The 25,409-nt window shown below is 39.8% G+C and overlaps 1 protein-coding gene across 1 annotated transcript in view; it reads left to right on the forward strand.

Annotated features, from left to right (window-relative positions):
* golph3a (golgi phosphoprotein 3a) overlaps positions 1–23,030 on the forward strand; it is a 91,211-nt gene extending 68,181 nt beyond the window's left edge. Inside the window, exons 3-4 of the mRNA XM_068031995.1 lie at positions 2,482–2,596; positions 18,179–23,030. Of these exons, the coding sequence (XP_067888096.1) occupies positions 2,482–2,596; positions 18,179–18,603 (540 nt within the window). The 3' untranslated portion in view covers positions 18,604–23,030. The remainder of the gene's footprint in view (positions 1–2,481; positions 2,597–18,178) is intronic.
* The last annotated feature ends 2,379 nt before the right edge of the window (positions 23,031–25,409 follow it).

The raw sequence follows: 25,409 nt of genomic DNA on the forward strand, positions 1-25,409 counted from the left end.
AGTTCCTCTCCAAGCCACGCACCATCCTGACTTGGAACTATATCGCCATTCCTTCTGTGTCGCTGGATCAAAATCCTGGAACTCCCTCCCTAACAGCACTGTGGGTGTACCCAGACCAGATGGACTGCAGCGGTTCAAGAAGGCAGCTCACCACCGCCTTCTCGGGCAATTAGGGATGGGCAACAAATGCTGGCCTTGCCAGCGATCCCCACATCCCATGAAACTAATAAAAAAAAAAATTCTCAGGTGTATCCTGTCCACAGAAAGCAGGACATATCCAATTACCGCCCCATCAACCTATTATCAATCATCAGCAAAGTGATGGAAGGTGGTGTCAACAGTGCTATCAGATGACACATACTCACCAATAACCTGCTCATCGATACTGAGTTTGGGTTCTATCAGGACCACTTGGCTCCAGATCTCATTATAGCCATGGTCCAAATGTGGTCAAAAGGGCTGAATTTCAGAGGTGGTGAGAGTAACTGCCCTTGACATCAAGGCAGCATTTAACCAAGTGCGCCATCAAGGAGCCCTAGTAAAATTTTAGTCAATGGGAATCGGGGGGGGGAAAACACTTCATTTGTTGGTGCCATACCTCGCGATTGGAAGCCAGTCATCCCAGCCCCAAGACGTTGCTGCAGGAGTTTCTCAGGCAGTGTCTTCGGCCTGGACATCTTCAACTGCTTCATCAGTGCTCTTCCCTTCTTCACAAGGTCAGAAGAGGTGATGTTTGCAGAGATGGCACAGTCTTCAGGTCCATTTGCAACTCCTCGATAATGAAGCAGTCATGCCCACAAGACATGTGTGACATTCAGGCTTGGGATGATAAGTGGCGAGTAAGATTCGTGTCACACAAGGGTCAGTTAGTGACCATCTCCATTAAGACAAAGTCTGACCAACTCCCCTTGACGATAAACGGGCTTATCACTAAATCCTCGTCTGTCAACATCCTGCGGGTCACCATTGACCAGAAACTTAACTGGGCCAGTCCCATAAATACTGTGGCTACAAGAGCAGGTCCGAGACTCTATATTCTGCAGTGAATAACTCACCTCCTGACCAAAGTTCCCTCTAACTTTTGTTTGCTGTGCGCGGCCTGCTTGTTGCACTGCATAGTCCCTTTAAGATTGATATGCATGTGTGCATCTTAAAGGGGCCGCTACCTCTGAACCTTTTTCAAAATAAGAAGGGGAACAGACAGAATAAAGAGAGAGAAACTATTTCTGCTAGTGGGGGAGTTTAGGTCTTGGGGACAGAGTCTAAAAATTAGAGCCAGACCATTCAGGAGTGAAATCAGGAAACGCTTTTTCACTCAAAGAATGGTAGAAGTTTGGAACTCTCTTCCGCAAATGACAATTGCAGTAGATTAATTGTTAATTTTAAAACTGAAATTGATTTTTTGTTAGCCAGTGCTATTAAGGGGTCTGGGGGAAAGGCAGGATGTGGAGTTGGGTCGCAGATCAGCTGTAATCTCAGTTGAATGCAGAGCAGGTTCAAGGTCTTAAATGGCCTACTCCTGTTCCTATGTTCCTTTGTACCCCTCTGTAGAACCCACCATGAGTGAACAAAAATAAGACACAGTAATCTAAATCAGGCCTAACAGTAACAAAGAACAGTACAGCACAGGAACAGGCCATTCGGCCCTCCAAGCCTGCACCGATCTTGATGCCTGCTTAAACTAAAATCTTCACTTCTGGGGTCCGTATCCCTCTATTCCCATCCTATTCATGTATTTGTCAAGATGCCTCTTAAACGTCTCTATGGTACCTGCTTCCACCACCTCCCCCGGCAACAAGTTCCAGGCACTCACCACCCTCTGTGTAAAGAACTTGCCTCGCACATCCCCTCTAAACTTTGCCCCTCTCACCTTAAACCTATGTCCCCTAGTAACTGACTCTTCCTCCCTGGGAAAAAGCTTCTGACTATCCACTCTGTCCATGCTGCTTATAACTTTGTAAACCTCTATCATGTCGCCCCTCCACCTCCATCGTTCCAGTGAAAACAATCCGAGTTTATCCAACCTCTCCTCATAGCTAATGTAACAGAACAGTATTCTTTTGTTTAGTATTTAATTATCCTGGCAATAGATCCCAACGCTCTACACCTTTTTGAAATAGCCTCGCATTCATGGGCCTTCTCTGGTTCGTGCACTAAAACATCCAGGTCCTTCTCCTGCTTAGCCGCCTTGAGCATGCAACTCTACACAGTAAACATGCCCCGACCAAGTGCCTAATGTTCCATTTATCTATATTAAAAAATATCTGCTCATTCCCTCATCGCACTTAGATCTATGTGCAATCTATTTTTCTCATCTAAAATCCTTACACCCACTCATATCTTTGCATCATTTGCAAATGTGTGGTTTGTTAAACTACAAAAAAAGTTTCTTTCATTTTTTGCAGCAGATCATTAACAAGCTATATAAAACGTTGGAAATTAATTTTAAAAATGTAGCTGTTTTGTTCTTGTCTCTCTCAGGTCATCTGTAAGTCAGATACTCCTACTGGCGATGTTTTGCTTGATGAAGCCTTGAAACATATTAAAGAAACACAGCCTCCAGAAGCGGTGCAAAGCTGGATCGAGCTTCTCAGTGGTGAGTAAGCAAAAGAGCCCAGAATGGTACAAATGGCAAGTGTTGTAATGTAAAACGAAATTGCTAAAAATGCAAAACAATCATTTCGGTATTCCACAAGGTAGACAGCTAAACTTGAACTGTTTTTAATATGTACTTTTTATTAATGCAGTAGTATATTTTAAAATAAAAAGACTACAGTATTTCTTTGGAGGTTTACTTGATTATCTGCCACAATGGGGCTATTTATGCTGCCTCCGTGGAGTCTCCACTAAAGTTAGTGGGAAATGAGGGAACCCTTGTGTCAAAATTGTGTTCTTTAGTTTTGTTGATTCTTAGAAATATGAGAAAATAACACACTGCTTTATAATTTTTGAGAGTCAGTCTTCACTTTCAACACAGTCCACACTCCAACTGAACAAAAACAATATCCCAAAAGCAAATCCTCCTGACCACCATAAATCTTGACATGTCACTTCTCTGTAAACATCTCCCACAAATCACCAAGGTTTCTGTTGTTTAATGAGCTTCAGGCATGTGACATCTAGTAAAGGTTTGTTTTCAAACAAGACCCTTGTGTAAAAAAAAAACACATCCATGGAATCTTTCAACTTTTCCCAAATGAACCAATGTCCATAATTCTAAAATGAGTCCTCAAAAAAAAAATTAAAAAGAAGCACTTTTATAACACTTATAACTTAGAAATTGAGTGTTATAAATGTCATTGGGCCTGGTTTTTGTCTGCAGGTTTAATTCCTATGAAGCGCCTTGCTTCATAGGACTTTTTACTATGTTAAAGGTGCTATATGAATGCAAGTTGTTGTCAAACAGTCATGCATTGTAATAGCATCATTGAGGGTTTGCTGTTCAGAAAGGGAGCTTCCACCAGCTCATCTACCAGAGCGAGCTAATGTCACACCTCTATTCCTCCATCGGTCCTCTTCTGAACATCAGCTTGGAGGATTCCCACTGGGAAGCCCTTGTGCCAAGAAAGGGAAGAGGAAGGGAGAAAGTTAAAATAAATTGTCGGAAAGGCTCTTGAAAGCCCAAGTGCAAGCAGAAAAATAGAATAGAAATGACCAAAAAACACATCTTTTTAAAAACTGTGACCTTTAATTGATCTCTTGGAATCTATACCCCAGTACCCCTGCATAATAATTTTCTGAGCTTGCATTGAGCTCAGCATGTGGCATGCTGGCCAGCCAGTCAATTGAGCAGGTGATTTCTGAATCCTTTTGTCTATTGAAATGAAACATCTACATGCCTTACAGCTTCCAATGCATGACCCAGACCAGACTGGAAATTGGAGAATCTACCAGATCTGGTTTCAATCTAATTTTGCCTGAACATCTTACCTGTTTAGGCAGGGGATAATTACACACTGTGGTCTTTACATGATTATTCCTATGCAAATGACTTTCTCTCTCATGGCTCTTCTTGCCACTGGTGACAAAAGTAGTTGCTGTTTTTTCTCACTCTTCCCCCAAGTTAAGGGACTTTTTTGTGCACTCTACTCTGCACTTTGCAGATGTGTCCACATGATGTCACCATAAGCCAGTTTATATGATGGTCAGAAGATGTTCAGATTGCAATATTATTTGTTAATTAGAAGAGCTGAGATGCATTATAATTACAATTTGAAGTTATGTCACCTGTTTTCAAAAAGAAAATACCATATGGTTTCTTATTGTTTTAATTGCACTTTTGTTCCACTGTAAACTAGCCATACTAGTTGCACCTTTAATGCTCTTACCTCCTTCTCATCTTCCTCACCACACTCACCAATGCCCCCTTGGTTGATACCAACACATTAGCACAGTTCCTCAGCACATTTCCACCTAGAATGTCCATTCACTCATGAACAAGACCCTTGCCACCTATAGCTTTATTGGAAATGATTGCGTTAGCATGCTGGCTTGGACTAAAACATGGCTCACAGGCGGCCCTTATTGAAGCCTCCCCATCTCCTTGGTTTCCAGATTCTGTCTCCAGATGTGCTGAAGATACTGTTCTGAATGTAGTGGAGCTGGCAGTATAATAAATGCTTTTGTACTGTTATTTTGTACAATTGTAAAAAATCCTTTTAACAGTGAGAAATATTGCAAAATTTGCTAGACATTCCACTGATTGGTGCAGTGCACTGACAAACACTGTATTGCTAGTATCTGAACAGGCAAATCTTTGAAATTCATTACTTTGTGCTTGACTTTGGGAAAGTCTGTGAATGACAGCAATTTGCTTTATACATTGTTTATATTAGTCGATGTATTCTAGAATCATCTGGTGTTATGAAATCTTCCTTTGAGCTTTTAAATATGCAGAAATGCTTCTTAGGAAGCTGTAAAAGGCAACATTTGAGTTTGATTTTCTGTGATTTATGTTAATTGATCAATTACTCGGAAGAGAGAGTATGATATGTTCTGTTTAGCTCCCTTGCGACCTCCATCAGCAGTCCATCCTAGTGATGGTTCTCTTGCTTCTGACGGCTTCCCTATTCTGCTCCCCTCTAATTGACAACAGAGTTGAGATAGGGATCCTGCTGTGCTGCTAGAAAGTGATTTCTAATTACGCAGTCACCTTTCTGCTTCACTTTTGTTCTTGTGCAAATCTTTTCAAGGCCTCAGACAAATGAGGGTGTGGTTCAAAACCAGTGTGTGCCGGTGGCACAGGGGCCATTTTTGCAATTGTCTCAGGATTTATTTTTGCGTTTGTTATAGTTTATAAAATATCACTAATATTTTTCAATATGTTCTGCAGCAAGTTACAATGATGTACCATATATACTTGTGTGAAAGTCCAATTTTTGAGGCTCTGATTTGCAGAGTCAACTTTTACACGAGTCATATTTTCGAACTTTTATTAGCAAAATAATAGCCACTATGGAGATAGGGCATGGAATCAGATAGATGCACAGGAAACTCTGTATCCATTCTGGTAAACATTCACTGACCCCCATTCTGCAACTTTACCATCTTCTTGCAGCCACATGCTAGGCTTTCCCCCGATGGCACTTTTATTCTTTGGCATCTTCAGGAGCTGCATAGAAAGCTTTCTTCAATCTTTGACATTCTTCTCTGATACTTTAAATTCTCTTGCTGCCGCACAATAAGTTGCCTTCTCTGCACACGCAGCGACTTTTAGTTTAAATTTCACTCTGTATTTGTTGTTCTTCCATGGTGCCATAGTGAAAAAAATTTGGGGATCCTAGCTGAACGTTTTGGGTATTTATACTAGTGTATGATCAGAATGTTCTGTCTGTGCTCTGGAAGTTAAGGTCGACTTTTACACGCGATATAGGAAAAATTCAAGATTTCTTTGACCTAAAGTCATGGGTCGACTTTTACACGAGATCGACGTTTACGCAAGTATATACGGTAAGTGAATAATTTAGATAGTAATAAAGGCCTGAAGCTCTGAAATGCTACTTGTGTGTACAGGAATTGAAGGATTTGATTCTGCATATTCTTTTGTATGCTAAAAAAATGGATGTAGAAATTTCATATGAAAATATTCATATTTAATTATATCCTATAGATCACACTCCTTTTGGGTTTAAAAATATATTCTACAGAGACTGTGCTGTGGTATCTTCTCTGATACTTTAAATTCTCTTGCATGGTATTCTTCCAATATTCCACAGTGTAGTGATCTTTAATAATGAAAAGTGCTTCTAAATTGTTTGCAAAGTAATTTAAACATACCTGGAAATGTCTAGATTGATTTAAAACTGAATAGCATGTTCCCACAGCTTTCCTCTAGTTGTGAAGTTGGTAATTGGGGCAGGTAGGTGGAGTGACTTTGATTCAAAATTATCAGTGAGAATGAGAGAGGTTAGGACAAATTCATTTATGCCTTGATGTAGCAGCATGGAATGTTTTGAACAGAGTGTGGTTACGGCCAGATCATTGCATCTTTTAAGGGAATGTTGGCTAGGTATTTGAAGCAGAGGTAGATATAGAGCAATGGGGAGAGAGCAGGGCGACAAGTTTCATTTTGGATTGCTTTAGTAACCAGCTGGCACAGATACGATGAGCTTGAATGACCTCCTTCTGTGCTCTAAATATCTATGGTTTTATCTCTCTAATCTTAGGTGTCAGCAGTGGCTCAGTTAGTAGCACTCTTGCCTTTGAATCATAAGGTTCAAGTCGCGCTCTAGGACTTGAACACAAAAATCAAGGCTGACACTTCAGCGCAGTACTGAGGGAGTGCTGCACTGTCAGAGGTGCCACCTTTCAGATGACACATTAAACTGAGCACACTCAGTTTCTCAGGGAAGCAGCACTGGTTTAACCATCTTCTGCCGTTTCGTCAATGACATTCTTTCTGCCATAGGTCAGGTGTAGGGCTGTTTATTGACAATTCCAGTAGCACCTCTGATGATGAAGCAGCTCACAGAAGCCTATAGTTGGACCTGGCCAACATTTGAGCATGTGATGGCAAATGGCAGATAACATTCACATTACCTTTAGAACAACATCACTCAAGTTCATAAGATCATAAGAAAGTTCTCCACCATCACCATCTTGGGGGTAACCATTGACTAGAAGCTGAACAGGACCAGCCATATCATCAACTTAGCTACAGGACCGGGGCAGAGACTGGGTATTCTGCAATGTGTGGCTCACCTCCTGAGTCTTCAAATTCTTTCCACTATCTACAAGGCTCAAGTGCGGAGTGCGATGGAATGCCCACCACTTGTTTGAGTGTACTACGACAGCACTCAAGCTCAATACCATCCAGCACCAAGTAGATTGCTTAATCAGTGCTTCCGCCACTGAACTCCGTATCTAAAATCACCACAACTGGTGCACTATGACTATGATCTACAGAATCCACTACAGCAAATCAGCAAGGTTACTCTGACAGCAGCTCTCTTTCCTGCAATCTCTACTACCAAAAGAACAAGAGCAGACAGTTGTGTGAACATCACCTCAAAAAAAAAAAGGTTTCCCTCCAAGTCACATGCCTTCCTGATGGACATACATCGCAGTTTCTTTTTGCTGGGTCAATAGTTCCCTACCTAACAGCATTGTGGAAGCCCTAAAGAATGCAGTGGTTCACAGAGAAGGCATAGCACCACTACCACACCACCATCTCAAGTCAACCGGGAATAGACAATAAATGTGGCCTTGCCAGTGTCAAATGTATAGCGAGAACAAATTATTTTTTTAAAAAGTGATGTGGCATGGAGGTACTTTATATTGAAATGTCAACATATGGTGCTGAGAGTCATGGTGTCAGGAGTGGTGACCATTGCTGGTACTGCAGAGGCCTTGGAACTAGGCCCAGCACTGGAGAACCGGACCTCATTTAAGTAAGGTGGGGTTGCCAGGGTCAGTCTGGAAAGCCTGGTCGGAGTGGAGGGTGGGCATTTAGTATGGGGATAGGTGTACAGGGAGATGTTTTTTTTGATGGCAGCAGCCCTCCATAAGTCACAGATTATCCACGGAGGAGGGCCCGCCCCCTCCCAAGCCCGCAGGAAGGGCACCTCGTTTTACTAGACGACCTCCCCCCATGGGGGAGGCCCCCCCCCGGCCAGTTAAATCCCAGCAGTGGCAGGAAAAGGCCCTTAAATGGCCGTTAATCGGTCACCTAAGGGCCTCAATTGGCCAGGCGTGAAGGCTGTCGTTGGCCTATCCTGCCCCCTACAAAATTGCTTTGGGCAATTCTGCCCCCCCCCCCCCCCCCCCCCAACCCCCCACTCCCCACTACCTCCGAACCTGTGTTCGGGGTACCATAAAATGCCACCCAGCAGGTGACCTGTGAGCAGGATGTATATCTGCCCTTTGGTTATAGGCTCAGGCCAAAAGAGCAAAGAAACACAGTAGATTATAGGGAAATGCACAAATATCATCAAAAAGCTAAAGTTATAATGTATGTAATAGTACTTTAGATACTCAGACATAAGTAGAAATGTGTGTGATTGGTGTTCAAAATTAGAGTTGTCATCCTTTATCTGATGCTTTGTGGTAGATGGTACTGCAACTCACTTGGAGAGTACATTCACCCACTCCTAGCCTGACCGCATGATCCTGTCTTTTCTGGATCCCCACCAGTCTTATTACTTTTCTTTGGCTAGATTCTAGTATTTTCCCTGCTGCTAACATCAGGCTAACAGGTCTGCAGTTTCCTGTTTTCTCTCTTCCTCCTTACTTAAATAGTGGGGTTACATTTGCTACCTTCCAATCTTCAGGAATCGCTACAGAATCTATAGAATTTTGGAAAATGATCACCAATGCATCCACTATTTCTACAACCACCACTTTCAACACTCTGGGATGTAGATCATCAGGTTCAGGGGGTTTTATCAACTTTCAGTCCCATTAATTTCTCCAGTATTACTTTTTTACTAATAATTTCTTTCAGTTCCTTATTCTCACTAGTTCCTTGGTGTTCTCGAGTTTCTGGGAGGTTTTTTGTATCTTCCTCTTTGAAGACAGACACAAAGTATTGGTTTTGTTTTTCCGCCATTTCCCTATTCCCCATTATAAATTCTCTGTCTCTGCCTGTACTGGGCCCACGTTTGTCTTTGCTAGTCTGTTCCTTTTTACATACCTATAGAAGCTTTTACAATCCATTTTTATGTTTCTTCCTAGTTTACTTTCATATTCTGTTTTCTCTTTCTTTATCTGTTTCTTGGTGCTTCTTTGCTGAATTTTAAAATGCTCCTAATCCTCAGGCTTACTACTTTTTTTGGCAACTTTGATCTTATACAATCTTTAACTTCTCTTGTTAGCCATGGTTGGATTGCTTTTCCTGCTGGATTTTTGTGCCTCAAAGAAATGTAAATTTGTTGTAAACCCTGTATTAATTCTTTAAATGCTAGCCATTGCCTGTCTACCATCAGACCTCCTAATGTAGCTTCCCAATCTACCATAGCCAACTTGCCCCTCATACCTTTGTAGTTTCCTTTGTTTAGATTTAAGACCCTAGTTTCGGATCGAACTACATGACTTTCAAAGAAAAATTCTATCATATTATGGTCACTTTTCCCTGAAGGCTCCTTTACAACATTTTATTAATTAGCCTTTTCTCATTGCACAATACCAGATCTAAAATATCCCATTCTCTAGTTTGTTCCTCAACATACTGTTCTAGAAAACCATCTCATATGCGTTCCAGGAATTCATCTTCCACAGCATTAATGTTAGTTAGGTTTACACAATCTATATGTAGATTGAAGTTCCCCATGATTACTGTATTACCCTTGTTACATGCACCTCTAACTTCCTGATTTATTCCGTGCCCCACATTACCACTGCTGTTTGGTAGCCTATAAACAACTCCTACCAATGTTTGGAACATTCCTTCTCATGTGGTACTTTGAGATCATCTCAAAATATTGTTTTTGCTGTTTGAAATTTCACAATAGGTCTCTGATGGACTGCAACTAAATTGCGTTTCACAAGACATTTAGGCATGACTAAGATAGTCATTTTTAATGTATCGATTCAGAACAGACCCTTCCCCACCCTCCTCTGACAGCATCTAGTTGTTTCTTAAATGGTTCCATGGTTGGCAATTCCACCACTCTGCTTGGAAGTCCAAACTATGTTATCACTGTTTTATGTAAAACTTCCTGTTATCAATCCTAAAATTGCTTCTTCCTAGTTTGAACCTATGCACCATTGTCTTACTCCCATGATTTAATTTTAAAATACTATTCTGGATTAACATTTTCCATAGCATTTGCTATCATCATAATATTCTTTAAGGCCATCTCTCAGAAGCCGCCTTTCTAGGCCAACAAGCTCAAGGTTCTTGAGTTATTCCTCATAATGCTGACCTCTGACATTGCAGTCAGCCTTGTGGCTATTCTCTGCACCACCTCCATTACATGAATGCCTCCTTTGTTTCTCAATGTGAGGTCTGACCATAATTCCTTGTAGCATTCTAGAGATGAAATAAATCTCTTGTTGCCCAGAAAAAGCCCAAGAATTTTGTATTGTGGTGAGAGCTTCTGCTGCATTCTAGTTGAAGTTTGATCCAGGGCTATTTGAAGTTCGGGCTTCTTCTGTTATCTACAGTTGTCTGAAAGATTTTGTACCGGATAGTAAGAGTCATCATCTTGTATGATATTAAAAAGAACAAATAAATGAAAGAAAGCTCCTCTTTTTGTTCTACTTTCCTTATGAGGCTAGTGGGATGGGGGCCCGGGTGGATGGATTATATGCTATAAGTAAAATACAGAGAAAGATATGGGCAGATTCTGAAAATTGCTCTGATCAGAGCTGCTAAGTTCAATTCAGAAATTGCGTTAGATTAGATGGCAATTTTGAAATATTACGCCTGATAAAACAAGGTTCTGAAACAAAGTAGAATCAGAATTTTAGACAAAATTAGCAGTCATTAGCTTATAAGGAGCTTTCTATGGTGAATATTTAATAAAGACCTGAATAAGTAGAGCTATTAATAAAATAAATTGGATATTCCTTGAGGCTTCTGAAGTACTCTGAACTGAATTTATCCAAAAGTCGGTGGAAATGCTTCTTTGCTACTTTCCAGGTTTAAAATTAAATTTCATATGTACAAAACCACCATTGTTTTGTTAAAATGTCTACATATGAGCCACCCATTTAAAGGTGAGGGAGCAAACAATAGCCAAATGCAAGGCACAATTCTCTGCACTTATTTTACAAATAGCATTCAGAATCAAACACTAAATTAAACACATGCCTGTTTTGACTTGTCACCTACCCCTCCTTTAGTTATAAAGTATTGGGGTGGGGCTTCCTTTAGCAATTATGTCATTTGAAAACTTCCTGAACCCAGATTGTGGCAGGAAGACAAGTCTTGATGGATGTGGGAAAATACTCAACCAGGGAACATGTTTTGTGTTTAGTATATGTACTTGGCAATTAAGTGATGTGTGAATAATTTTATTACAGTACTGAAGACTTGAATTTATAAATCCATTTAGTTTGTAATTTTAGCTGTTTAACATCAGTGCTAGGGAAGCTATTGGAAAATATTCTGAGGGACAGGATTAATCTCCACTTAGAGAGGCAGGGATTAATCAGGGATAGTCAGCATGGCTTTGTCAGGGGAAGATGGTGTCTAACAAACTTGATTGAATTTTTCGAGGAGGTGACTAGATATGTAGATGAGGATAAAGCAGTTGATGTGGTCTACATGGACTTCAGTAAGGCTTTTGATCAGATCCCGCATAGGAGATTGGTTAAGAAGGTAAGAGCCCATGGGATCCAGGGCAATTTGGCAAATTGGATCCAAAATTGGCTCAGTGGCAGGAGGCAGAGGGTGATGGTCGAGGTTTGTTTTTGCGAGTGGAAGCCTGTGACCAGTGGTGTACCGCAGGAATCGGTGGTGGGATCCTTGCTGTTTGTAGTGTACATTAATGATTTAGACGTGAGGTATGATCAGTAAGTTTGCAGATGACACGAAAATTGGTGGTGTCGTAAATAGTGAGGAGGAAAGCCTTCGATTACAGGACTATATAGATGGGCTGGTAAGATGGGCAGAGCAGTGACAAATGAAATTTAATCCTGAGAAGTGTGAGGCATTTTGGAAGGACTAACAAGGCAAGGGAATATACAATGGATGGTAGGAACCTAGGAAATACAGAGGGTCAGAGGGACCTTGGTGTACTTGTCCTTAGATCATTGAAGGCAGCAGCACAGGTAGATAAGGTAGTTAGGAAGGCATATGGGATACTTGCCTTTATTGGCTGAGGCATATAATATAAGAGCAGGGAGGTTATGATGGACTTGTATAAAACGCTAGTTAGGCCACAGCTGGAGTACTGTGTACAGTTCTGGTCACCACACTACAGGAAGGATGTGATAGAACTGGAGAGGGTGCAGGATGTTGCCTGGGCTGGAGCATTTCAGCTCTGAAGAGAGACTGGATAGGCTCGGGTTGTTTTCCTTACAGCAGATAAGGCTGAGGGGGGACCTGATTGAGGTGTGCAAAATTATGGGGGGCATTGATAGGATAGATGGGAAGAAACTTTTTCCCTTAGCGGATGGGTCAATAACCAGAGGGCATAGATTTAAGGTAAGGGGCAGGAGATTTAGAGGGGATTTCAGGAAAACATTGTTCACCCAGAGGGTGGTTGGAATCTGGAACACACTCCCTGAAGGGGTGATCAAGGCAGGAACCCTCACAACATTTAAGAAGTATTTAGATGAGCACTTGAAACGCCATAGCATATAAGGCTACGGGCTGGAAAATGGGATTAGAATAGATAGGTGCTTGATGGCCAGCACAGACACAATGGGCCAAAGGGCCAGTTTCTGTGCTGTATAACTCTATGACTCTATGTTTGATATGCACATTTTGCAGGAAAGTAGTAAACCAAGGCAACTATTTTTCTATCGAACAATTTCTGATAGTAAATTGTGGTCCTATGCACTATTCCTCTCTGGCACACCAAGAGAAATTTGCCATTACTCCATTAAATAAACTATCCCTCTGATGAATTATATGTCAATGTTTGTAATGGTCTATCCTAGGTATACAATTTACTGTGGTTGTAAAGAAGGATCTGAGACAGAGTAATTCGTTGAAAGTATCCATGTGAGATTGAAATTTCATTTTAAGGTGAAAGTTTCACTTGAGCTTATCAAGTACTAATGAAAAGCAATTTAACAAGATTTGCTATATATAAACTGTAGAAAATATGTGCAGAAATGTTCTGAATCTGTCTGAGGCTACAGATTAAAAAAAAAAGTTTATGGTTTTTCTGTTTTCTCTTCGAGGATTTGGCCTTGATGTGTGTTCATTGAAGTAAAGGCTTTGTTTCTTTGTATCAAAACTATTGGGCTGGAATAGAAGGTTACTTAGTGAAGCACATGTCAAGTTGTGGAAAAATTTTCGGGTGAAGTTAATCTCTACCACATGAAATGTGCTCTGCAAATCCATTGCCTGTATTACATGTGTATTTACACCTAATCTGTACTAATGCTTTGTCTTTCAACACACCATTAACATATTGTTTGCCTTTGCTCCGTGACCTTTTGGTCAGCTATGTGGCCTGGTCCAATCTACACCTTCTCCTTTGTTATCTCTTGCCCCACCCCCACCTCACTTGTTTATAATCTGTGACTTTTCTTATATTTGTCAGTTCCGAAGAAGGGTCACTGACCCGAAACGTTAACTCTGCTTCTCTTTCCACAGATGCTGCCAGACCTGCTGAGTGATTCCAGCATTTCTTGTTTTTATTTCAGATTTCCAGCATCCGCAGTATTTTGCTTTTATTTACATGTGGGGCTTCTTTACATAGTCAACTATTTAATCTAGGGGGCTATTGATGCAATTTTGACAGTGTAACATTTGCCAGAACAAAATGTGGAAATAATTATTAATTTTTAAACCCATGAACAGCAAGCTGAACCTTTTTAAACTTTGTTTTTAATGGGAAACAAAGCTTGTTGAGGACCTTGGCTTTCATACTTAGTTGGTTACAGCATTCACCAAGCGTATCTGGTAAATCGCATTGACACTAATGTGCCTGCTACAAGTGATGGGGACTGTAATGAGAAACATTCATGTGTTCATCCTAATGTTACTAGGTTTCAGTGAAACACTATATCAAGTAAGTCCTAAGATATATGTATAAATTAGTGAAAAGTCAACTTAGAATGGATATCATGATAAAACGTTTAATACTTAAAGAATGATAAATGTTTGGAATAATTACCAAGGAGATGAGACAGTTCGTAAAGAAGAAACCAGATTCACATAGTAAAGGAATGAGCTTTGGGCTGAGTAGCCTTTTCCCATCCTGATATTCCTATACTCACCCTGACTTTTATTTTATTTTCGTTCGGGGGATGTGGGTGTCGCTGGCTAGGCCAGCATTTACTGCCCATCTCTAATTGCCCTTGAGAAGGTGGTGATGAGCTGCCTTCTTGAACTGCTGCAGTCCTTGGGATGTAGGTACACCAACAGTGCTGTTAGGAAGGGAGTTCAAGGATCTTGACCCAGTGACAGTGAAGGACAGTGATATAGTTCCAAGTCAGGATGGTGTGTGGCTTGGAGGGGAACTTACAGGTGAATAGTGTTCCCATGCAACTGCTGCCCTTGTCCTTTTAGGAGGTAGAGGTCACAGGTTTGGAAGGTCCTGTTGAAGGAGCTTTGGCGAGTTGCTGCAGTGCATCTTGTAGATGGTGCACACTAAGGCCACTGTGCGTTGGTGGTGAAGGGAGTGAATGTTGAAGGTGGTGGATGGGGTGCTAATCAAGCAGGATGCTTTGTCCTGGATGGTGTTGAGCTTCTTGAGTGTTGTTGGAGCTGCACCCATCCAGGTAAGTGGAGAGTATTCCATCACACTCTTGACTTGTGCCTTGTTGATCGTAGACAGGCATTGGGGAGTCAGGAGGTGAGTTACTCGCCACAGCATTTATGTGACTGGTCCATTTCAGTTTCTGGTCAGTTGTAACCCCCAGGATGTTGGTGGGGGATTCAGTGATGGTAATGCCATTGAACGTCAAGGGGAGATGGTTAGATTCTTGTTTGAGATGGTCATTGCCTGGCACTTCTGTGGCACGAATGTTACTTGCCACTTATGAGCCCAAGCCTGGATGTTGTCCAGGTCTTGCTGCATCTGGACACTGGCTGCTTCAGTACCTGAGGAGTCATGAATGGTGCTGAACATTGTGCAGTCACCAGCGAATATCCCCATTTCTGATGGAGGAAAGGTCATTGATGAAGCAGTTGAAGATGTTTGGGCCTAAGACACTATCCTGAGGAACTCCTGCAGTGATGTCCTGGGATGAGATGATTGACCTCCAACAACAATAACAGTCTTCCTTTGTGCTAGGAATGAGTACATCCTCAGTGTTTCTTCCAATTGGTGTTCAACGTGGAGAAACACTGGCTCATCTAAGGAGTGGGGGGGAGCAGTAGGTGATAATCAGCAGAAAGTTTCCTTACCCATGTTTGACCTGATGCCATGAGTCTTCATGGAGTCTGGAGTCAAAGTTGAGGATTAGCAGGGCAGCTCCCTCCCAACTGTGCCGCCACCTATGGTGGGTATGTCCTGTCCCACCAGCAGGTGGGACAGGACATACCCAGTGATGGTGGTGTCTGGGACATTGTAAAGTATGATTCCATGAGTATGACTATGTCAGGCTGTTGCTTGCCTCGTCTGTGGGACAGCTCTCCCAACCTTCGCACAAGTCCCCAGATGTTAGTAAGGAGGACTTTGCAAGGTCGACAGGGCTGTGTTTGCCTTTGTCATTTCCAGTGTGTAGGTGGATGCCAGGTGATCTGTTCGGTTTCATTCATTTTCGTAGACTTTGTAGTGATCTGATACAACTGAGTGGCTTACTAGGCCATTTCGGAGGGCTTTAAGAGTCAACCACATTGCTGTGAGTCTGGAGTCAGATGTAGGCCAGATCAGGTAAGGACGGCAGATTTCCATCCCTAAAGGACATTAATGAACCAGATGGGTTTTTATGACAATTGACAGTGGTTTCATGGTCACCGTTAGACTAGCTTTTAATTCCAGATCATCTTGAATTGAATTCAAATCCCACCATCTGCCATGGTGGGATTTGAACCAGTGTCTGGAGCATTAGCCGGGGCCTCTGAATAACTAGTCCAGTGACAATGCCACAACGCCACCGCCTCCCCTTTTCTTAATGTTTATTGTTGTTCTGGACTAATAAAATGAAGTTATCTCACCAGGCATCAGACTGCCTCTCCGGTAGTGCCCACCAGAATGAGTGAGTGTACCTTGGATTGAATCTCCTGCTGATTTGGGGAGGGCAAATAAAGCGAGGGAATACACAATAAACAGGAGGATAGTGAGAGGGGTAGAAGTGAGAGACCTTGTAGTGCATGTCCACAGGTCCCTGAAGGTGGCAGGACAGGTAGATAGGTGGTGAAGAAGGCATATGGAATGCTTTCCTTTATTGGCCAAGGTATAGAATACAAAAGCAGGGATGTAATGCTGGAACTGTATAAAACGATGGTTAGGCCACAGCTGGAGTATTGCATGCAGTTCTGGTCATAGCATTACAGGAAGGACATAATTGCTCTGGAGAGAGTACAGAGGAGATTTACAAGAATGTTGCCAGGGCTTGAAAGTTGCAGCTATGAGGAAAGATTCGATCGGCTAGGGTTGTTTTCCTTAGAACAGAGGAGGTTGAGGGGTAACTTAATTGAGGTATGCAAAATTATGAGGGGCCTAGGTAGAGTAGACAGGAAGGACCTGTTTCCCCTAGCGGAGAGGTCACTTGCCAGGGGCCACAGATTTAAGGTGATTGGTGAAGGATTAGAAGAGACCTGAGGAAAAACTTTTTCACCCAGAGGGTGGTGGGCATCTGGAATTCACTGCCAGGAACAGTGGTGTAGGCATAAACCCTCAATTCTTTTAAAAGATACTTGGACATGCACCTGAAGTGCGGTAACCTGCAAGGATATGGACCAGGTGCTGGAAGGTGGGGTTAGATTGGTCGGCTGCTTTTTCAGCCAGCACAGACACGACGGGCTCAATAGCTTCCTTCTGTGCCGTAATTTTTCTATGGTTCTGTGATTTGTTTTTTGTTTCTGTCTCACCTTGCAGGAAAACTGGCCTTCACCTTTCCATAATAACACAAGTAGCATGCTGTATCAATAGGGAGCACAAACCAGCAATCTGCAGTTTGTCTCAACTTGGTGAAATTGCAACATGCTCCACCTCACAACTCTGAAGCTTTTTACCATTACAGTTTAAAAATAGACAGTCTTTTTGGAAACCATAGCATTTGAAGCCTTGTGTGATATATTTCATTGATTCAAACTTTGAATGTCATGAGAAATATATATGCCATTATATCTCCTTTTTAAGAACTCTAACCATCTGCAGATAAAGTTTGATTATTGTGAGTATCACATGCTTGATTAATGCCTGATTTCTACCGGATCTTATATTGGTTCTAATTACCTGTACACTGCTTTTGAATATTCAGTGCAGTACAGTTTTTTATTTTGTATTTATGTTTTTGCTGAATATGAAGCATATTTGAGCTGGTGAATGGAACACTTTTTTGTTAACAACAAGTGCTGTCAGGTGAGGAATAACACTGGTTGCAAAAGGTAACTCCTCCAATCCATGCCTTAACTCTAACTGCAAACTCTAACCACTGCACCTGCAGGAATTTTTCCTGTTGCTCATATAAACCAACCTCTTTTGTGCTTGCAGGCACTTGTTGAAACCCATTTGAGATGCTGTAACTCATTTCAAAAGACCTTTGCAGCCAGCAGAGAGAGGAAACTTGCTTTGTTATTTGGGGCAGGCTTAAAACACAGCCCCATGAGCTGAAAGGATAGTATGCTATTTTGTTGCACAACCCAAGGTTCTTTACAATGATTGAAGCATTTGTTATCTAAATTGTAGGGCCTATATGAGAGAGTAATCACTATGTTCAATGTTAACTTGTTCTTGCTTTACTTATTTTATAAACATTATACTTGGAAAAAATGTTGGTGGATTGTTAGGTCCTTGGACATTATTCTGATTAATAGAAGACATCACTTTTAAAGAATTTGAACTTCGAGTTTGTTATAAATGGTGCAGCTTTCAGAAATTTATTTTAGCTCCTTCATACATAAAACTGGCATGCTAATAATGCATTTTTTTTCTTTCTTTTCTCACAGGTGAAACATGGAATCCTTTAAAACTACACTATCAGTTACGAAATGTCCGTGAACGATTGGCCAAAAACCTGGTGGAGAAAGGTGTACTAACTACAGAGAAACAGAACTTCCTGCTGTTCGACATGACAACTCACCCACTTACCAACAACGTCATCAAGCAGCGCCTCATCAAAAAAGTGCAGGAAGCAGTACTGGATAAGTGGGTGAATGACCCTCACCGGATGGACAAGCGCTTGCTCGCCCTCATTTACTTAGCCCATGCCTCGGATGTACTGGAGAATGCTTTTGCTCCGCTCTTGGATGAACATTATGACTTGGCCATGAAAAGAGTACGGCAGCTACTGGACTTGGATCCTGAAGTTGAATCTATGAAGCCTAATACAAATGAGTTGCTTTGGGCTGTAGTGGCAGCCTTTACTAAGTAAAATTTATTGAATTATATGAAGTATGTTCATTTTCCTGTTTTTCCTCATACTTATTCATGTCCTCCTTAAACTGTAGCTTTTTCCATGAAATTTGTTCATTTTTTAAAAAAGCTGCTAACGGTTTTACTTCCCATTAATCCAGGAAGATCATAAATGGCCTATGAAACACTGCATTTAGTACAGCCAAAGAAGTACAGGCTTTTGTGCCCTGTCTAGTTTTCTACCCCATGTGCATTTAAGTGATTGATGGTGTCAAAAGATAAGTAGATGCAATTTATTCCTGATAAATTCATAACCTGTCTGTCCAGATATTTTCTGTCTGTGTCAGCATTTTAATGTAACAGGAGTCAATGGGGAGGGTAGGTTTTAAACTTGGTTCAAGTATGCATTTATCTGGACTGTAAACTGCATTACCACTTAGAACGACACATCATAAGCAGTTGCCTTTTTAAAAAAAGGTTCAAAGTACTGCAGTGTAAAACACTAAAGATCTGCCTTTTTACTGCAGTATTTTCTGCTACAGAGTAAAATAATGTCAATATTATAAAGATGAAATATCTAAGAGAATATGTCTCGTGTTTTGTTCCCAACCCTCCCAATCCTATAACCAGTTACTCAAATTTAGGGGGCCCATGCACACTACATTTTAGAAGTTTAAGTAAAGCTTTGCAGTATTACGTTATTGTTTATGTGTGGCATCAACTGTAAGATGCCACCAGAAATGATCTTTTCATTCCACTGAAACTAAGTGTTCATTGTGATGACTGCAGTGGATCTATTGTGACATCACTGCTCACAGTGGACATTGAAATAATAGGTCTGCACATGTAAATAAAACCATAAAACATTAAAAAACTTGCGCATTGTCTTATAAATCTTAAAAATACATGATCAGGAAATTGCATTGTGTGAAAGGAACATGGGAAAGTATTTACATAGTCACAATTTAGTTGCATTTTCCCGCCTTAGAGAGATTCTACTCCACTTGAAACTAGATTGTGTGTGTATTTTCTCCCCCTTTTCAATCCTGCCCCTGTAACAGAAGAATAAGTCTCTTTAAAGTTTGAAGAGTTGTTAGTTTTTGTAAGTTTATATGTTTTTTGTTACATATATTCTTTTTTGTAAGGCATCTCTGTTTTTAAATTATTACATCAACTTAGTTGGCAGAGAGTGCCTTCTAACAGTGGTCCATCAAATCACAATTTTAAATGGAAGCAATTCTGGAATAGCCAACATTCCAGTATATTATGTATATAGTTCGATTTGTATATTTACCTATCCCATCCTAGTTTTTTGCAAGACAGAATGAAATTCTACACCTGACCTCATCTGTGCTTAGCCACTGATATATGGTGGAAAGGGGCTTCTTAACGCATGTGCAAAACTCTTGTATGTGATTTTGATGTATGTGGAAAAGTACCTTGCAAGTACTTTGACCTATGCATAGCCTTTTTTTATGTTCAATGTACAGTAGGAGTTGGTTCTATATCATTGTAAAGAATATGTTTCATGTCAAAGAAAGTTAGTGACCGATGGCAAGCTGAGTGCAATTTTTTAATTTCTCTGTTCTTTGTACACTGAAAATCACAATTTTTGTTTCCTGCAACTATTACTAACTTTTAATTAATACCAACTTTAGAAATGTTCTTTTCTAGGCATGGCATGTGAATTGTTTGTAGCAATGACAGCCACTGTAATTATTAAGGGTGTTCCTTTTGTTGGATATCAAAGACTTCAATTATGGCAAAATTTTTATTAGTTTTTTATATATATATATATATATATATATATATATATATATATATAAAACTTGATTTAGCATATCACCTTATGAAATTACTGGCTTTTTTAACCTGTGAGCTCTTTCCATTGCTTGCTTCACTGCTGCTGGTTTCACCATATGTATATATAACAAGGAGATGGTTAGAAATACAGTGATTCAAGATATACTGCATAATAATGGGGCTTACAGGTGTTTGGGAATTATTTTTGTTTAAATATTCAAAGCAAAAATACTATATGGTGTAGAACTGTAGACTTGAAATTAAAGGGATCCCTGATCTGTATACTAGCTTTTTATCTTACAGTTAATAAACTATGATTTTGAAAGTGCCTGAAATAGAGCACATCATTTATTCATTCTCAAAAGTAATATTTATAGAGGTGGGTATTGTGTCATGCAAGGAGGCATTATGCAGAAGTATAAGTTCTGATTGAATCCTAGATCTCCACGCTAGAAATCAAGTTTAAAGTGGATTTGAACTCCTTCATTCTCTGTAACCAAGTTGTGCTGGTATCTTCTGCCATGGTGGACTGTTCCATCTGTACTAGGAGAAACTGATAGGGAAAGAAGCCTGCCAGCATTATGGCACATCAGTGATGGCTGTGGAGGAATGCAAAGGCCCATATGATCTTAACTTGGGAATTCAGATAAGGGGGAGATGTGATTCTAGAAAACGTATAGAATGGTGACATTTATATCTGTCATTTTTAGAGTATGCTTTGTGTCATACATTGGGGCTTTACTGTATTGATCTGAAGTATGACTACTAAAGATCAATTTCCTATTTCTGTAAGCATTTAAGTTGATTTTTAATTTTAACTGCATTTCCATGCTTGCTTTTTTATTTCTATTTCATAACTTGCCATTCATGCTGCCAGAAAGGAAGTTACAACCTTTCCAGTAACAAAAGAAACCTGCCTTTGAACTGTTGGTGTGTAAAATATTTTCCTGTGAACAACTTCAACCAAACAATACAAGTTACAACTATTTTACTTTTTAGCCATGATGATATTAAATTCTGTGCATAGACTTCCTGACAACTGATGAGCATGGAGTTGTATGTAATTGGATGGAAAATACCTATGTCTAGTGAGTGTAATCCACAGAGGCTTTCATTATAGAGTTCTTAATTTAGTATTGGTATTTTTGTTGAGGGAGTAGGGTTATAATATTTACCAATTTTGTGAATTGAGTATAATAAGCATAACTCTTGTATTTTCAATGAAGTCTTTAAAAAATTTAGATGAAATGTTATGAATGTGGCTGTGATTTTCAAAGTAATCAATGTTATAGGACCTCCTTTCATCTTTTAAAAAATCTATTTTTGCATAGTGTAGCAATAACAGCAAGATGTATATGGTCAGGGGGAAAAAAAACCAAGCAAAACTACAAATTTCAAAAATAAAACCAACCAATGAGGAAGCACCACAAAGCCAACAAATTAAATTGCTTAAAACATTTATCAGTGATTTTTGCTGCCATCTCAATATCTTAGTAACCCTGGCCTTTAGTCCTTAAGTTTATTTTAGAAATGTTATTATCATCAATCCTGGCTGTCCACAGATTTGCTTCAGGCTAGAGCTATAATATATAAAACAACACATTCTAGAGCTAGGGAATTGTTCCAAAGAACAGAAATACGATTCCCAGACACCACTGTTAAATACCTTTCAGCAAGATGCATGCATCTGTCAAACTTAAGTCTTCATGTGTTACCTCTCTAGCTGCCCACATAGAGTGTTAGTTCCCTGCCTGCCCCCATGGAGTTCTACTTCCCTGCCTGTCAGCTAGCTCCCTACATAAGGGACCTTGAGTGCAAAAGTCAATTTTTAAAAAAAAATCTTTTCATGGTATGCTTGTGTATTTGTTACCCACCCTAATTATACTTGACATCTGATTAGCTTTTTGGGCCATTTCAGAGGGCAGTTAAGAGTCAACCACATTTCTGAAGGTCTTTGTCTGTAGGGCAGACCAGGTAAGGACAGCAGATTTCCTTCCCTAAAAGACATTAGTGAACCATAGCACTGTTACTGAGACTAGCTTTGTTCTAGATTTTTCAAAATTAATTGAATTTTTTAGTTAACTGAATTTAAATTCCACCAGCTGTCAAAGTGGAATTTGAACCTGAACCTGTTCCTCTGGATTACTACTTCAGTGACATTACCACTACGCCACCATCTCCTCAAGCTAGTTATTTAATTTTTAAACAGACTAAACAAAGAGAGGACGAGGCAATGATAAAGCTCAATGAGAAACCAGCTGAATTCCTCCTCAATTCTTCTGGAAATTTACCTATGTTCCTGTAATCAGAAGACTTAAATTAAATACAGGCAGCAGAGTCTCTGGCAGCATCTGTGCTATGTATGCGATTGCTGTTTTATCACATGGACATTCAGGCTAGTTCATTGCAGATATGAGTGCAAACAGTATCAGTGTGCTCTGTAGGTGCTAACTGCTCCACTTGTGCATGATGGGAATTGTAGAGACTTGTGATGAATGGATGAAAATTAGACCTGTGTTTTGAGGCATGATTTGCTGTTGGTGTGTTCTGCCAAAGTACACGTGACAGCATTTCATAAATGAAGGTTTTCTTAAACCTTACCATATTTGTATATTATGTAATAAAATGCAAAAACACATATTACACGATTTACTCCTTTTCTTGTAAAACAGCATATCCCCAATTCATTGAGCTATACCTGAAGAGATCTGCTAGCCTTTGTGAATGTTATTTTATCCCTTTCTAGTGACGATACTTGTCTCAGTAAAATTTCATCTTCAGTGAGTGCTTAGTAATGTAAGAATGCATGAATAAACTGCCTTTATCTTTAATGCTTTGTATGTTTTTTAAACTTAACTAAACACATCAAAATAAATAATTTACAGGGCATTGCAGAATTCCATATAAACATTTATAACAACTACAGCTGCTGTTCTGTTTCATATTAATTTTGTACAGAAGATGAGTGGAGGTCAGTGGATGTTTATAAGCACATTCTTACATTTGCAGACAATCTGTATGGTGGGAACATGTGGAGCAATTCAACTGAACACAAAAAGCTGTTACATATTTAATATTCTTGCCTTAATAGAAGTTAAATTTTCATATAGATAAATTTAGAATAATGACCTCATCCCAATTGTTTACCTCTATAGTTTTGAGACAAGAGACTTGCACAACTTCCTCAGAACTGTCAGAGGAAATGTTAAGATTTATGCTGACAGATTGAGGAGGATATTTTTCTTGTTACTCGCCAGATGAATACCTGAATACCTTAACTCGGGTATATAGCTACACAATATACCATTTTTTAATGGAGGGGTTATTTCATTTAATGCAGATAAATGGAATATTATGCATACGAGTAAGGCTAATGGTATGTGTATACCATGCTGAGTTCTGTTGAGCAGGAGAGAGACCTGCTCGAGTCTGTGAAAGTTCATGAAGTGTGTGGCAGTAGTTGTCTTGATTTTCCAGTCATGCCAGCAGCTCCACCTCTAGCATCAAATGGAGCTTCAGACACTCCACCCCGCCTTGCTAACTGTTATAGATGTTGAGAGACCTCACAGGTCCAAGGCACAATCAACCTTATAGCTTCCCAGCCTTGATACTAGAGGCATGATTACATTTTTAATTTTACCTATTATATAAATTTTTCTTAGCTTATTTGATTATTCTTCCCTTCATCCCCCAACCCTTAGATTGGGCCTCTAGGCCCATATCAGTTCTTTAGATCAAGGCCCTTTCCTTCCGGCCCTTTGACCTTCCCCCTATATATATATATTTTATTACTCTTTTATAAACTTCGAATGCTTTTTCATAACTTTTTAAGACTTTATTTTGCCATGTAATCACATCACATTCTTTTTAAATTTTCAATTGCTATAACTATGCATTTAAATTTCAATACAAGTTAATTACTGCTCACTTCTTTAAAAAAGTTTTGCATTTTCTTCAGTTCCATTAGATTTTGCATTTTTGAGATTTTACTGTCTCACAGTGCACAGCAGGATTTTAATATTTTTATCAGTAAGGTTAGCTAAATCATAAGCCTGAATTCCATTTATTATTTTTATCTGAAATTTATCACTTTATAATCTTGCTAATTAATAGGTTAACATACTCAAGATTATGAGCGAACAGAACCCCATCCCAGTCATTTAGGCCATGATACAATACGAAGGACATAATGAAAATTAACACAGTGCTGTCTGTAACTCCACCAGGACAGCAGCTGCATGTGCATAACAGACTCCTCCAACGCACTGGATAATAATATATATATTTGGCTGAAACACCTCAAGTGGAGTGTGAAGTGTTGTGAGTGCTTAGGGGGAGAGTACATGATTCAGGTACTTATAGCTGCACAGCTGAGAAGTGCCATTCTGTGTTGTCAACTACTGAAGGCTGACTGCATGTTGAGTAGGCTGGACAATGAGTGCTTGCAAGGTTAAACCTATGTGTCTCATTGCTATGTTATTCTTTCTTCCATCAGTAGTATCAAAGGACATAGTTTCTCTTCCAGTCTCTGCTCTTAATGTTAAAGGGTTACTATGAGTGAAATGTAGCACCAATTTAAAGAACTATAGGCTTTCCCCTACCCCCTATATTTTTTTCAGTGATATTTATCTTTTATTTTTCATTTAGATTGTTTTTTTAAAAGTCGTTTATCAACATGGTCCCAAGACTTATTTTATGCAGCTCTTTGTAACCTGCCTTTTCTTGGCCCTTTAAAAAAAAAACTTGTTTTTGCTTGTATGCATGCCAGTAGTAAACATTCAAACAAAAATATCATTGTTTCTCTTTTCCCACAAGATCCACTTATTTGAATGGTTAGTTGTTACTGTTATATAGGTGTAGATAACTCTTCCAATGTCATGAGTCAAAACAGTGACGGTTCAGTTGTTCTATTGCTTGTGTAAATTTTGTATAAGAATGTAGATTTGAGTAACAAATGAAACTCTGGCTGCTGTTCTTGATGGGTGCGATTTTTCATGTCTTTTAAATATAACGAGTCAATCA

Source organism: Heterodontus francisci, chromosome 1 (assembly GCF_036365525.1).
Source record: "Heterodontus francisci isolate sHetFra1 chromosome 1, sHetFra1.hap1, whole genome shotgun sequence".
Taxonomy (NCBI): Eukaryota; Metazoa; Chordata; class Chondrichthyes; order Heterodontiformes; family Heterodontidae; genus Heterodontus; species Heterodontus francisci.